This window comes from Cetorhinus maximus, chromosome 11 (assembly GCF_964194155.1).
Source record: "Cetorhinus maximus chromosome 11, sCetMax3.hap1.1, whole genome shotgun sequence".
NCBI lineage: Eukaryota > Metazoa > Chordata > Chondrichthyes > Lamniformes > Cetorhinidae > Cetorhinus > Cetorhinus maximus.
In genome coordinates this window covers 28,358,824-28,374,420 of record NC_135889.1, presented here as the reverse complement: position 1 = coordinate 28,374,420, position 15,597 = coordinate 28,358,824, and the positions used below count along the sequence as shown (strand labels likewise).

Here is a 15,597-nt window from a genome sequence, read left to right as displayed (position 1 = left end):
GACTTCCGGATCCGTAAAATGCCCCTCATGCCGGAGTGTTTTATTCAGTCCCATGTTTCCAATTTGGAACCCTAGCAGTAAGGGCTGGGCAGAAACCAATCCATCCGGTGTAAGTGTGAAGAACTCATCCATTAGCTCCATTGTATAGCAACAGCTTTCAGCTAAGCCATTCCAGACAGACATACCAGTATTGGTCATGTGACTGAAATCAACTGGAAATAATGAGTTTTTATCTGAAGGCCCTGAAAGACCTCAGCAGTTGTAGAAAACATGGCAAGATACAGCAGCTGCAGAAAAGGGCAGAGCCATCTTTGCCTTTAAGCACAGGAGGCTGTAAAATCCTAAAAGCCTCTCAGCTTGATTCCTTTCTCTCAAAAGTCCACCAGGACAGAATTTGATCTCCTGGTAAGGCAGCCACAAATAACTGGCATCAGTCTCTCCTGAAAATCCATCTCTTTGAGGGAATCCTGCAATAACCTTGATATCTGAACCCAGGTATTATAACCTAGCTCGACTAGAACTCAAGGGTGGAAACAACCCTTTCCTTTACTGGGCCTGCAAGGACAGTTCCCCTACACTGAGCCAGACACATAGGGCAGAATTTTGCCCTCATCGGGCGGGCTTGGCAGGGGCGGGCGGGAGCAGTCGGAAAGCCGACTGCCGTCCGCAATCGGGGCCAGACCGCGATTTCATGCTGGCGGGCCAATTAAGGCCCACCCAGCATGAAATGTGTCCTGCAGTGCTCTGTGCTGCCTGTGTGTGTGTGAGGGGGAGGTCGGAGGGCGAGCGAGCAAGTGCATGCAGGAAAAGCTCCCTGAGGCACAGAGCTGCCTCAATGAGATGGAGATATAAACAATTAAAAAGCATTTTAAGATGTTAAAAAATATCCCCTTATGTGACTCTGTCACATGAGCAGGGATATGTTAGAAATTAATATGAAAATTTTTTATTCTTTTTAATGACCGATCGAAACCTCAACCTGCCCATGGATCAGGTTTCGTAAAAAATCCAAAAGCCGCTTGGCCTTTTCCCCTGCCTGTCAACCATAAGGTTGGTCAGGCAGCGAAAAATTCAATTCAATTAGATTTTTAATGTCCTTAACAGGCCTTATCATTGTCAGCGGGCGCGTTGCCAACTCCTGTGCATGCCCGCTGACTGAAATATCATGCAAGTGCACGATGATGTCGGGACGCTCGCCTGACGTCATCGCACGTCATTTCACATTCATTCGGGTCAGGCGCCTAACGAGCTAAAACTTCTGCCCATAAACTATGAACTATTTTTTCGTTTACTAATTGTAAAAGTGCACTAATCTCTTTAACAATATCTTTCTTTTGTGTGAGTGCGTGTGTGAGTGATGAAGCAATTAGGCTTTCAGGGTGAACATGTGAATAAATAATCTTTTTTATTTAAAACGACAGAAGACTATTTCTGGTTCTTTAAATTGGCCACATGTTAAAGAGGTCTTAAAAACACACAAAAGAAAACCACATTGGTCACAGACAGTAAGGGAAGGGAATAGGGGGCTTCAGCTTATCTCTCCTTCCCTGTCCAGAAGAACTCATAATAACATGGCAAATCTTTTCATCCTGCATGGGACTTCCAACATTGATCGTGTACATTTATGTTTATATTTAGCTTCAGCAGTCAGGAACAGAGATATCGTCTTCCTAATCGATGGTTCTCCTGGAATGGGAAGATCATTTCTTCAAGTCCGTGAGTTTCTTAACAAAGTAATCCAGGAGCTCGATATTGGACCTGACAAAGATCAAGTTGCTGTGGTACAATATAGTTCGAGCCCAAGACTTGAATTTGGTCTCAATAGTCATTCAACTAAAGATGAGATTTTGGATGCAATAAAAAAGCTGAGACTGAAAACAGGAAGACCCCTCAACACTGGTGCTGCACTGGACTATGTCACAAGGAATGTCTTCACTCCATCTGCAGGGGGCAGGAGCGAAGCTGGAGCTTCACAAATCCTGGTGCTTATCACTGCTGGGAAATCCAGAGATGATGTTGGACAGGCAGCAGATGCAGTGAAACAGGCTGGTATAGTGCCCATTGCTATCGGGGCCAAGAGTGCAGACATGTCGGAGCTACAACAGATAGTGTCTAATCCTGATTTTGTTTTGAAACTGGGAGATTTCCAGGAATTGCAAACTGTTCAACAAGAACTGCTCTCTAAAGTTAGAGCAGAGTTTGTGATTGAAGAACCAATTCCTCCTACTGAAGGTAAAATAGTCTGGCAAACTATGATTGGCTTAGTTTACTCAAAGGTATGTAGCAGAAAATAAAAGAACATTTTCGATGTTATAAGAGTGACCTCACCAAGACTAAGGTTACACAATCAGTACATTTTACCAGCAAGTTATTTCAATGACTGAATTTTGAAGACACACTCCATAACCACTGCTAGTATCAGCATGTTAAACCAGTAGTGCACTATATACTCCTAACATGGTATAAATTAGGGCACAAAAGGAGGTGATTCGGCCCACTGTGCCTATGTCAGTTCTCCATGGAGCAATCCAGTCAGTCTCATTCCGCTGCTCTACCCCTGCAGTCCTGCAAGTTTATTTCGCTCAAGTGCCTATCCAATTTCCTTTTGAAATCATTGATTGCCCCCACTTCCATCGCCCTAGCGGGCAGCAAGTTCCAGGTCATTACCACTCATCGTGTAAAACCATTCTTCCTCACTTCCCCCTGCCTCTCCTGCATATTATCAACCATTGCATTTCTCTTAAGATTTATTTTTTCCTTAAAATGGGAAAATTAGGTGCAGTATCTTACACCTCGCTGGCAGGCGCGCGCTCGACCTGATCTGGCGTAATATAGCGCGAGGAGACATCGGGCGAGCGTCCCGACATCATCCCGCACGCACGCAATCTTCAGGTCGGTGGATGCACGTGGGAGTTGGAGCTGCGCCCGCCATCAATTAAGAGGCCACTTAAGGCCATTAAAAACCCAACTGAAGCCGATTTTACATTGCCAGTTCGATTTCACGCTTGTTACTCGGTCAAAACGGGCAGCCCACATTTTGAATAACTACATCCAAGGGCGGGATATTGCCAGTGCGAATAATGAGGAGTTTAGAGATAGTTTGCTGCTGGTTGCTTATTTGAACTTGACAGCTTCATCTCCATTCTGAGCTTCATTCTCAGCATTTCTAGGCTTAATTTCTTGGTGTCGCCAAGGCCCCTGGAGGAATTTGACTGTATGGACCCTTCCAGGTATCAGACAGCCTTCTGTGACCTTGATATTGGGGATTGTGGTCTCCGCTGGTAGCACCTCCTCTGAGGAGGAAGAGAAGGGCAGAAGGGAGAGGAGGCCAGGTGTCACAATGCAGCTTCCAGGGTAGGGACCTGTGGGAGGAGAGGCACAGGCACAATAGATGCAAGGCTAGCAGGTAGTCCAATGCAGAAGGGGCTGCAGAAGATGCCACTATCCTGCTGCCAGGGTTTACAGGCAGCGATGCAGCTACCTCATATGTCCGAGGTGCAATGCCGAAAGAGGCTCCCCCTCTTCAGGAAAACCATGACCTTCGTTTGTCAGATGATTGGGTCTGAGATAAGCTCTGACAGTGTGGGTGAACACCTCATGCCAGTGGCTCTGAAGGTCACAGTGGCTCTCAACTTTTATGCCTCTAGCACTTTCTAGGGCTCAGAGGGGGATCTGTGTGGAGTCTCCCAATCAGCTGTCCACAGTTGCATCAAGCTGGTGACAGAAGCTCTGTTCAGATGGGTAATGACATTTATTCATTTCCGTATGGACGAGGTCAGCCAGGCTGAGCGAGCCAGAGGCTTTACAGCGATTGCTGGTTCCCCTGAATCCAGGGTGCAATCGGCTGCACACATGTGGCAATCAAGGCACCAGTGGGTCAGTCGGGGGCCTTCGTCAACAGGAAGGGCTTCCACTCAGTGAACGTCCAGATAGTGTGTGCAAGGTACCCTGGCAGCTCCCATGACACTTACATCCTCAGACACTCCCAGGTGTTGAGGCTATTCAGTGCTCCAGCCCGACTGGATGGATGGCTGCTGGGTGACAAGGGCTATTCGTTGAAAAGGTGGCTTTTGACGCCTCTCTACCACCCAAGAACTGAGGCAGGACAGCATTATAATAGGAGTCATGCCTCCACAAGGGCAGTGATAGAGAGGACCTTAGGTCTTCCGAAGATGCGCTTCCAATACCTGGACCATTTAGGGGGAGCACTACAATACCCCCCAGAGCGTGTGTCACTAATAGTGGTTGCATGCTGCACTCTCCACAATCTGGCACTGGCAAGGGGGGACCCACTGGAGGAAGAGGATCTTGACATAGCTGCACAGGCCACAGAGGATGAATCCAGTAGTGAGTCAGAAGAGGAGAACGCTGAGAGCTTGGATGTAGACCTCTGTATCCTTCAGGGAGGCAGGGACACCTTGGACCAGTTAGATCCGCTTCCACCTCATGTCAGGGCTGCTGCCTCCATCCCAGGTGTCTGAAATGACCCTTTCATTTGAACCCAAAGTCCACTCAGTGCCTGTGCAATAAAAGTTAGAGCCACTCACATCCAGTATTACAAATTGGAGTATCCTGCACCAAAAAAATATAAAGGGGAAGCATACTCTGGCCATTAGGACACAAACAAAAAATTTATCTCATTTTGACAATCCAAAGAAGTTAACATCAGCTTCTCTGGTCTTAATTCCCTGGCCATAAAACATAAACAAAACATTACACAACATTACACAACAGAAGATCATCTGTGAACACTTGCACTTGTTTGTGAGTGCTACGCCTTGGTGCCCCCCTTGCTGTCAGCAGCATTGGAGGCAGCCTGCTGACTCTGGTGTCTTGTTAGCCTTGAAGACCTTGGTGGTCATCCTCTGGCCAGTGGAGCTTGTGCTGGCCCCGCTTGGGAGAGAGCAGCCAGCGCCATGGCTGGCATCTCTCCAGTTATCGCAGCCTCATCAGATGCCACGGTCACTGGCAGAGGGGCAAAGGAGCTGCTGTCGTCATCCAGAGCACCCTGAGGGGAGCCCACAGAGACAACAGGCAGCTTGTGCGCCAACGTGAGGTCGCTGTGGACTTCCCTGCACACCATTGATGGACAGGCACCTAGCTGGGGTACTGGGTGCCCAATCCATCTCCCACACTGGCATTGACCACCTGAGGTCATTGCCTGTGTGAGGGCTTGCAGGTCTGAGCACAACCCTCGGAACCCCTGATTCTGTTCCTGGAGCTGCTTCTCCATGAGAGTCGCCATCATCTCAATGGAGGAGGCAGTGCGTTCGGCCATGAGGGTCAACGCAGTGCTCATGTTCCACATGGACTCTTCCACAACAGAGACTATGGCACGCATACCCTCATGGAACTCCGCCAGATCCTTCCGCACATCCCGCTGGATATTCAGCATCTGCCGCCTAATGGGCAACTCCAGACGCTCATCATCTGCCTTCGACTGAGCATTGTCCTGGTCCCCAGCAGTTCTCCAACTGCCGGCATCCTGGGCACTCTCTGCCTCCGCCTGCCCCCCAAACAATTGTGAAGTGCCCTCACCGCAGTGCTCCGATATTCTAGCCGAGGATCTAACACCCACTGAGGTGCTGGTATCTGCACTGGTGCCTGGTTCACAGAGCGGGTGTGATGCAAGTGCATGTGAAGCCTCTGGCGTCACAGGTGGTTCTTCAGGGTCCTGCATTCGAGTACTGGCGAATCTAAGGGAGGACAACAACATGTCATTAGTTTAAGTCATCACACTGTCACTGTCCATACCAGGCACCCTGGTGAGACAATGGAGATCTGTATCATGGTGCCATCGTCTTTCAATGATCAATGGTGAATCCAGTTTTGAGGCTCCCATCAATGAGGAGACTACACAAGAATTTTTGCACCATCCGAAACTCTCACCTCTGTGCACTGCACTCTTACCTTCGTCTGAGACTCCAGCTTCTTTGCAACTGGTTGACAGATGTGCATGGCGCCTCTCCAGCTCAAAGACATCCTGCTCAAATCTGGATCGGACTAGGAGGTTTGGGGGGCCTCCGCCTGTCCGTGACCTCTCAATGTTGTCATGGGTCTTCTTCTCCTGAGAGGACAGAGGAACATTGATTAGTCCACTCTCTACCTGCAGCACCATTATACCACTATTATGGCCAACCCCACCTGAGGAACACCTTGCAGGGCACACCCGAGTCGTGGCCCTCGAGCTGCAAGACACTCAGCCCAAGCAGCCAGGGCTCACCCCCTTGGCCTGCTCCAGTGTCATTGACAGTTGGCACTCAGACTCTAACACCCCTGAACTCCACGGGGGGGATGGCCAGACATTAAAACTTCAACACACTGATCCATACCAACATGGTACTCACCCTTCCAGAGCGCAGCAGGTCATTAAATCATTTGCGGCACTGCACCCATGTGTACCGCACAACATCATGGCTGCTGACCTGCGCTCCCAAGCTCTTTTTGTTAGGTGCGGTGGCCTCCTCCTTCCATCTCTGGGGACAAGGGTGTCCCTCCTGGCAGCTACCTCCTCCAGGAGGACCATGAGGCACTCATCCAAAAACCGGGGGACAGAGTGCCCACTCGACCTGCCCTCCCGTCTGGCATCTCCAGCGACACTTGATGCCATAACTTCAGCCTTCACAACGCAGAAGATACGTTCTTCCTGGGCAGCCTTAAGGGAGCTGCCCGTGCCATTTTTAAACTGGCTGCCGGGTCGCCCCAGCCCCTGTCTGCCCCTTCCCACCATTGGGAGGATGAGTTTCAGGCTGGGCGGGCTTTAATTGGCCAGCCAGCCTGAAATTATGGTTGGGGGCTAATCATGGGCGACGGCCCATTTTCCAACCGGTCATGGGCCTGCCGATTGTGCCCACCTGCCAAGGGTAACATTCAGGCCTAGGGATATTTAAAGCTGAGACATTGCAAGTTTAAAAATTTGAAAAGTGTCCCTCTGGTACCTTAGGAATTATCATTCTGACTGATTCATATTTGATATGAAAAATGCCACATCCATGCAAAGTGCCCAGTTAGCATGACTGTTTGATGTAACTAGGACACTCATAAGCAGTGTATAGGAGATCAAAGCATCTCAGAATGTTTTCTGCTTTGTGCACTTGAAAATGTTTCACACATTGAGCTTAGTTGGTCTTCATAGTTCAATCCTATGGATTTGTCAGGTCCATTTGGAAATGATGTATACCAGACACCTGCAACATGAGGATTAATCATGGTTTCCTTTTCAAAAGGATGTGCATGTTTTTTTTTTAGATCTTTCCATACTTAAAGCACATTTTCTTTGTGATTAGTGGATTTTGTTTGATGCTGGTCTTCTCTGGATGCTAGAGAAACACAGGGGAAATATCATTTATTAAAGTCCCATTTGTTGTAGAATGTAGAAAATTTTCTAAAATCTGATTACATTGGTTTATCAGGTGTAATTTAATTTCTAGGGATGTTGTCTGACCTGATGTTTATTGCTTTTCCAGTTCTACCAAAGGAAATGAGTGAGAGAGACATTGTGTTCCTTATTGATGGATCAGACAATGTGGGAAACACAAATTTACCTTTTGTCCGTGATTTTATGACAAGAATAATTCAGAACCTGGCCATTGGAAGTGACAAGGTGCGTGTAGGTCTGGCACAGTACAGTGATGACACAGAAGCTGAGTTCTATCTAAACACGTATTCATCAGAAGCTGAACTTCTGTCTCATATCAGAAGTCTCAGACTGAGAGGGGGGACAACAGTCAACACTGGTTCAGCGTTGGACTTTGCCATTAAATACTATTTTACTAGTTCTGCAGGAAGCCGAATAAAAGAAAATGTTCCTCAGTTTTTGGTGCTCGTTACTGGTGGAAGGTCCAGCGATGATGTGGAAGCACCAGCAGATGCATTGAAGCGAGCTGCAGTAATGACCTTTGCTGTTGGAGTCAAGCATCCAGACCCAGCACAGCTAGAAGAGATTGCAATTGACCCAAGTTTAATCTTCAATGTAAAGGAATTCCACTCTCTGTCAGATATACAGAATCAGATGATGGCACCATTGACAACACTGACTGTTCCAACAGTAATTATTGAAGAACCAACAATAAAACCTGAAGAGGAACCTGCCCCTCCTACAGAAGGTACCTGAAATTAGTCTTTTTTCAGATATTTCCGCAATATTATTAGCGTTAGTATACTTGTAAACAATTTTTATATACTGTTAAATATCCTAGTGCCTGTCAAGATATCACACAAGGTTCTAGGCACAAGGGGTTGGGAGTGGGTTCAGCGATTTGTTGCCTGAGTCCAGGACACTTACAATATGGCTGAAGTCAACTTGAAACTTGGATAAAATTTAGAAATCTAACACTGACACACCACCATGATGAGCTGAGTCACTGACCATAGTACCAGATTTTAGAAGCTTTCTTCCAGTTCTGTTAGGTTGCAAGACCCTTCTCAGCAACTCGCAACTAATTTTGATGCATCAGTAGTGATTTTATGATGGATCACTCATGGCAAAGAGGTTTGAATACAATGGGACAAAACTTTACTATGAACTGTTTGCGTGTCCAATATTCCAATAAATGTTTCAGTTCAACATTAGGATCCCAGTATTTATTTAATTCACAGGTTATGGGTGCCAATCCATTACACACTCCAAGAACTATATTAAATTTGTTAAAGTTGTCTTTTACAAGCAATGCTGGCAATCCTTCAGTAACTCCAAGAACTAAGTCAACCTTATGCTGGGAAATCAGGACAACCTTCATGGAAATGTAAGGCCAAGGTGTCTACAATTGCATATAACATTAAATTGTGTCTTCAGTTCCTCTGAATCCACTTAGAGCCATAGAACCGTAGGGGAGAATTTTCTCCCCGTCGGGGGGGTTAAGCGGGAGTGGGTGTGGGCAGGTGCACAGCTGATCGCTGCCCGTGATTGGCTGCGCGCCGCCATTTCACGTGGGCGGGCCAATTAAGGCCCACCCAGCGTGATGCGCACCTGGAAGCACGCATGTGTGCGAAAGAGTGCAGAAATCTCCGAGGCATGGAGCTGCCTCAGGGAGTTTAATTTCATTATGAAAAATTTGAATAAAGAAAAAAACATTTTCAAACATGTCCCCTCATGTGACAGTGTCACATGAGCTGAGACATGTCAATGGATTTTAATTAAAAAATTTATCTGATTTATAAATCCTTCATGAAACCTCATCCCGCTCATGAATGAGGTTTCATGATAAATGCGAAGGCCGCCTGGGGCTCTTCGCCTGCCCACCAATCTTAAGGTTGAATGGGCAGCCCTGTTCATCCTTTTAATTGATATTTAAGTGGCTTTAATAGATCTTTGACAGTTCGGCGGGCAGCGCAGCCGACTACGGTGCGTGCCTGCCGAACTGAAGATTTGAATGACGCACGATGACATCGGGACGCACGCCTGACATCACCACACGTCATTTTAAGCATCGGCAAGCGGGGCCCGGCTCCGCACGCCGACCAGAAGATTCAGGCCATAGAAAATTTACGGTGCAGAAAGAGGCTATTCAGCCCATCATATCTGCGCCAGCCAAAGAGAGAAAAAAGAAACCAGCCGCTCATTTTAATTCCACTTTCCAGCACCTGGTCCATAACCTTGCAGGTTACAGCACTTCAGATGCAGAGCCAGGTACCTTTTAAATGGGTTAAGATTTCAGCCTCAACCACCAATTTATGAGGCAGTGAATTCCAGATGTCCACCACCCTCTGAATGAAAAAGATTTTTCTCATGTTCCCTCTAATCCTTCTTTCAATCACCTTAAATCTATGTCCCCTGGTAACTGACCCCTCAGCTAGGGGAAATAAATCTTTCCTGTCTACCCTATCTAGCCCCCTTATAATTTTGTACACGTCAATTAGGTCACCCCTTAGCCTCCTCTGTTCTAAGGAAAACAACCCTAGCCTATCCAATCTCTCCTCAAAGCTGCAATTTTCAAGTCCTGGCAACATTCTTGTAAACCTCCTCTGCACTCTCTCCAGAGCAATGATGTCCTTCCTGTAAGGTGGTGACCAGAATTGTACACAAAGTTCTAGCTGTGGCCTAACCAGAATTTTATACAGTTCCATCATTACATCCCGGCTTTTGTATTCAATACCTTGCCCAATAAAGGAAACCATTCCATATGCTTTCTTGACCACCTTGTCCACCCGTCCTGCCACCTTCAAGAACCTGTGAACATACATTCCAAGGTCACTCACTTCCTCAACCTCTCTCAATAACTTCCCGTTTATTGAGTATTCCCCTGCTTTGTTTGCCCTCCCCAAATGCATTACCTCACACTTTTCTGGATGTAATTCCATTTGTTACTTCTCTGCCCACTCAACCAAGCCGTTGATATCATTCTGGAGTTGACAGCTATCCTCTACACTGTCAACTGCACGGCCAATTTTTGTGTCATCTGCAAATTTCCCAAACATGCCTCTCACATTTAAGTCTGAATCATTAATATATACAACAAACATCAAGGGCCCCAACACTGAGCCCTGTGAAACACCACTGGAAACTGTTTTCCATTTGCACAAACATACATTGACCATTAGCCTTTGTTTCCTGTCACTAAGCCAACTCTGGATCCAACCTGCCACCTTCCCCTGTATCCCACGAGATCTCACTTTCCTGACCAGTGGGACCTTGTCAAATGCTTTACTGGAATCCATGTAGACAACATCTAGTGCACCATCCTCATCAATCCTCCTTGTTACTTCCTCAAAAAATTCTATTAAGTTACTAAGACACAATCTTCCCCTAACAAAACCATGCTGACTATCTCTGATCAACCCATGCCTTTCTAAGTGACAGTTTATCCTGTGTGTCAGAATTGTTTCCAATAATTTTCCCACCACCGAAGTCAGACTGACTGGCCTATAATTTTCTGGCCTATCCCTCGCACCCTTTTTAAATGAGGTACAACGTTCACAGACCTCCAATCCTCTGGAACCTCACCTGTATCTAGTGAGGATTGGAAAATGATCCTCAGAACATCCACTATTTCCTCCCTTGCTTCCTTCAATAGTCTGGGATTCAATCCATCCGGCCCTAGTGATTTATCCACTTTCAAGGATGCCAGTCCCTTCAATACTTCCTCTCACACTATGCTTATTGTATCTAATATTTCACACTCCTCTTTAGCTAGAATGTCTGCACCATCCCTCTCCTTAGTGAAGACAGAGAGGGAGTACTCATTGAGAATCCTGCCCACATCTTCTGCATTAACCCACAAGTTACTATATACATCTCTGATAGGCCCTACCTTATCCTTAGTTATTCTCTTGCTCTTAACGTACGTAACGTACACCTTTAGTATCCCAATTGACATTAGAGTAGTTGAAGTCACCAACGATTACTGCCCTATTGTTTTTGAATTCAGAAATCTGTCTACATATTTGCTCACCTAACTCCCTTCCACTCTTCGAAACTGATAAGCCTGGAAATTACTATTGGGGATATTAGCAGAAGAAATTTTAATGCATTCATAGGATATACCTCTCTTCAATGTATTAACATGGGCATGAACCCATATATCATGAGTGGATTAATATCTGTTATAAAATAACAAACAAAGGAATATCATTCCACAAATACGCAGCAACAGATGTTTCTAAGATATAATTACATGATCTCAATAGAACAACATTATATTCTAATGAAGGTGATGTGCAGATTGTTTTAAAGTATTCACTTAATATTTCCTCAATATACACCTCCATTTTAATTTATTTATATTCATTTTATTTTAAATATCTTCAGCTATGAAAAGAGATATTGTCTTCCTAATCGATGGCTCTTCTGGAATGGGGAGATCATTTCTTCAGGTCCGTGAGTTTCTTAATAGAGTAATCCAGGAGCTTGATATTGGACCTGTCAAAGATCAAGTTGCTGTGGTACAATACAGTTCGAATCCAAGACTTGAATTTGGTCTCAATAGTCATTCAACTAAAGATGAGGTTTTGGATGCAATAAAAAAGCTGAGACTGAAAACAGGAAGACCCCTCAACACTGGTGCTGCACTGGACTATGTCACAAGGAATGTCTTCACTCCATCTGCAGGGGGCAGAGGCGAAGCTGGAGCTTCACAAATCCTGGTGCTTATCACTGCTGGGAAATCCAGAGATGATGTTGGACAGGCAGCAGATGCAGTGAAACGGGCTGGTATAGTGCCCATTGCTATCGGGGCCAAGAGTGCAGACACATCGGAGCTACATCAGATAGTGTCTAATCCTGATTCTGTTTTGAAGCTGAAAGATTTCCAGGAATTCCAAACTATTCAACAAGAACTGCTCTCTAAAGTTAGAGCAGAGTTTGTGATTGAAGAACCAATTCCTCCTACTGAAGGTAAAATTGTTTGGCAAACTATGATTAGTTTAATTTACTCAGAGGCAAATAGGAGAAAATAAGAGAACATTTTCGATGTTGTAAGAGTGACCTCACCAAGACTGAGGTTGCACATTCTGTATATTTTACTATCGAGTTATTTCAATGACTGCATTCTGAAGGCATACTCCATAACCACTGCCAGTGTCAGCACATTAACACAATAAACACTATGCAAGTTCTTAACTGCACTCCTGATATGGAATAATTTTTATGTGTCTGATGAGAATGAATGCACTAAAGTGTGTATTCACTGCCATTTACAATATAGGGATGAGGTGTAGCCTTTCAGATCTTGGTTTGACCGCTTTTTAATCTTTTTTTCCCAACATTACCAACCAGTACCTTTCTCTTAAGATCTAACCACTAGTGTCTAATCGTGATTCTGTTTTGAAGCTGAGGAACTACCAGAATCACAATTAAACCATTCAACAAGAGATGCTATCTAAAGTTGAAGCAGTGATTGAGGAACCAATTCCTCTCACTTTGGTTGTCTTTCTCTCTGGGTCATCGTCCCCCATCTTCCCCTTCTATTGCTCTCCCTCCTGCAAAAAAAGACCTGCTGTGTGTACTGAAAGAATAGAGCCAGTCCTTACAATGTCTCCTCCTCTGCTTTCTGCTGAAATCTGACACTTCTCTCTCCTACCTTTCCGGCACCATAATAAAAGCATCATTAACATGATGTGGGCTGGAAAACAGCTGCATGATACATATTTATACAATCATTTCTTATTTGAGTTTAACAAGCTTTTAAATAACTCAAACACACCCAGCAGGACATGTGAGTTGACTTGCATTAAACCAGTTTGCTGTTGTGCGGAATTTTAATGTGGATAAAATGTTCTAACACCCAATTTACCACTGATGTACCAAATTCCTGTGTTGGAACACACTCATCAAGTGTTGGCTCGAATGCTTAGTCAAACAAATCATTCAGTTTCCATCAGCAATTAGAGGATGCAGAGGAATACATTTGACAGTGCAGCACAATTCTCCTGTCTTTGGCTAAGCTTATGAACATAAATAACTCACCGTCTAAAAAATTAGAGCATTGGAGACCCACAAAATTGTGGTCTATGATATGCTAGGTATTTAAGCGGCTTTTATCCCATTCTCATGCAGTTGTACTGCTTTAACAGTTAGGTTCGTGCCCCTGAAATGGGAGACCCAGCAGGCCTCTGATACCTTATTCTGAAAAGTCATGACAAATGGGGGAAAGCAGTACATGGAGATCAATTTCACAAGACTGGAAAGAGATTGATAACGCCCATAAATACACTACTATATGCCTACTAATACAATGAAGAAACATATGGCACGTTTAAACTAAAAGATGCTAGAAGAAGCCACATACGTCCAACAAAACAAGAGGGAACAATGACAATTAAATCTGAATGTTTCCTTTTTATTCACCCATGGGATGGCTAGGCCAGCATTTATTGCCCATGCTTAATTGCTCTTGAGAAGGTGGTGGTGAGCTGCCTTCTTGAACCGCTGCAGTCCATCTAGTGGGTACACCCACAGTGCTGTGAGGGAAGGGGTTCCAGGATTTTGACCCAGTGACAGTGAAGGAACGGCAATATATTTCCAAGTCAGGATAGTGAGTGGCTTGGAGGGGAACTTCCAGGTGGTGGTGGTATCCCCATGTGTCTGATGCCCTTGTCCTTCTAGATGGTTTGGAAGATGCTGCCTAATGGGGCTTGGTGAGTTCCAGCAGTGCATCTTGTACATGGCACACACTGCTGCCAATGTGCAGCAGTGGTAGAGGGAGTGAATGTTTGCATATGGGGTGCCAATCAAGTGGGCTTCTTTGTCCCGATAGTGTTAAGCCTTTTGAGCTACACTCATCCAGGCAAATGAAGAGTATTCCATCACACTCCTGGCTTGTGCCTTGTAGATGGTGGACAGGCTTTGGGGAGTCAGGAGGTGAGTTACTCAATGCAGAATTTCTCACCTCTGACCTGCCCTTGTAGCCACAATGTTTATACAGCTAGTCCAGTTCAGTTTCTGTTATCAGTGTCTCTATTGTGACTGAGCATTGATGGCCTCTTGTGTAGCAGTTGACATTGTTTGTGTTCTCTCCAAGGCCAACCAGACTACCGTCTGAGTGAGAGCTCTGGAGGTGAACTCTAGAATCAGAAGAGGGATTTGGTTGCTTGAAAGGTGCTCTTGCCTTATTGCAAGAAATTTAATGAATTTGTGCTTTGCTGATGTGTTTGCAAGAGTGGGGAAATAATGGGATGTACAGGATGTGCTCCCCCTAGTGTTGCGGTGTTAATAGATGCAGCTTTATATACAAATTGCCATAATGACTTCCATAAAATTGGTTTGATGACAAGTAAGCTTCAAGGACAATAACTTTAAAAATGTACAGTGCATCCATAACAGACTATGTGATGCAGAATTGATTAAAATCTCACAGTGCAGTCCACCAGTGAGAACAGACATTTTGTTGCTATTATACAATATCTAGGGATTTCATATGATCTCAATGACCACAATTCTTTCATTTTTTTTCCAGTTGTACCACAAGAAGTGAACAGGAGAGACATTGTCTTCCTTATCGATGGATCAGTTTATGTTGGAAATGTTAATTTTATTCATATCCGTGAATTCATCGCAAGATTAATTGAGACTTTGGACATTGGAAGTGACAGAGTTCAAGTAGCTGTGGCACAGTACAGCGATGATGTAAAAACAGAATCCTACCTAAACAGCTATTCAACAAAAGCTGATCTCCTGTCTCATGTGAGAGGGCTCAAAGTGAAAGGTGGCAGAACAGTTAACACTGGGGCAGCACTGAACTATGTCCTTCAAAACCACTTTACCAAATCTGCAGGAAGTAGGAAAGAGGAAGGTGTTCCTCAGATATTGATGCTGCTCACTGGTGGAAGGTCCAGAGATGATATCAAATCGTCAGCAGATGCCCTGAAGCGGGCTGCTGTAATGACCTTTTCTGTGGGAGCCAGGAAAGCAGACCCGGCCCAGTTAAACGAAATTTCAAGTGACCCCAATTTGGTCTTCAATGTAAAGGAATTCCACTCTCTTTCAGATGTACAGAATCAGGTGTTGGCACTGTTTTCAACATCAGTTATGACACCTTTGCCAACAACGATTGTTCCACCAGTTACTAAAGCTGAAGGTACCTGGATCGTTTACTATCTTGTTCAATTATTAATGCACTGGTAGTTGTGGAAATAGTTTTATGAATCACAGTTATGTGGGAA

At 45.1% G+C, this 15,597-nt stretch overlaps 1 protein-coding gene across 9 annotated transcripts in view; it reads left to right on the top strand.

Annotated features, from left to right (window-relative positions):
- LOC144686458 (collagen alpha-3(VI) chain-like) overlaps window positions 1–15,597 on the top strand; it is a 243,199-nt gene that overhangs the window by 119,650 nt on the left and 107,952 nt on the right. For 8 of the 9 annotated variants that reach the window (XM_078551700.1, XM_078551703.1, XM_078551702.1 and 5 more), the window contains 4 exons: window positions 1,639–2,232; window positions 7,467–8,105; window positions 11,747–12,331; window positions 14,892–15,512. In XM_078551700.1, coding sequence (XP_078407826.1) covers window positions 1,639–2,232; window positions 7,467–8,105; window positions 11,747–12,331; window positions 14,892–15,512 — 2,439 coding nt within the window. The remainder of the gene's footprint in view (window positions 1–1,638; window positions 2,233–7,466; window positions 8,106–11,746; window positions 12,332–14,891; window positions 15,513–15,597) is intronic. The other variant, XM_078551704.1, reaches the window with a different exon arrangement.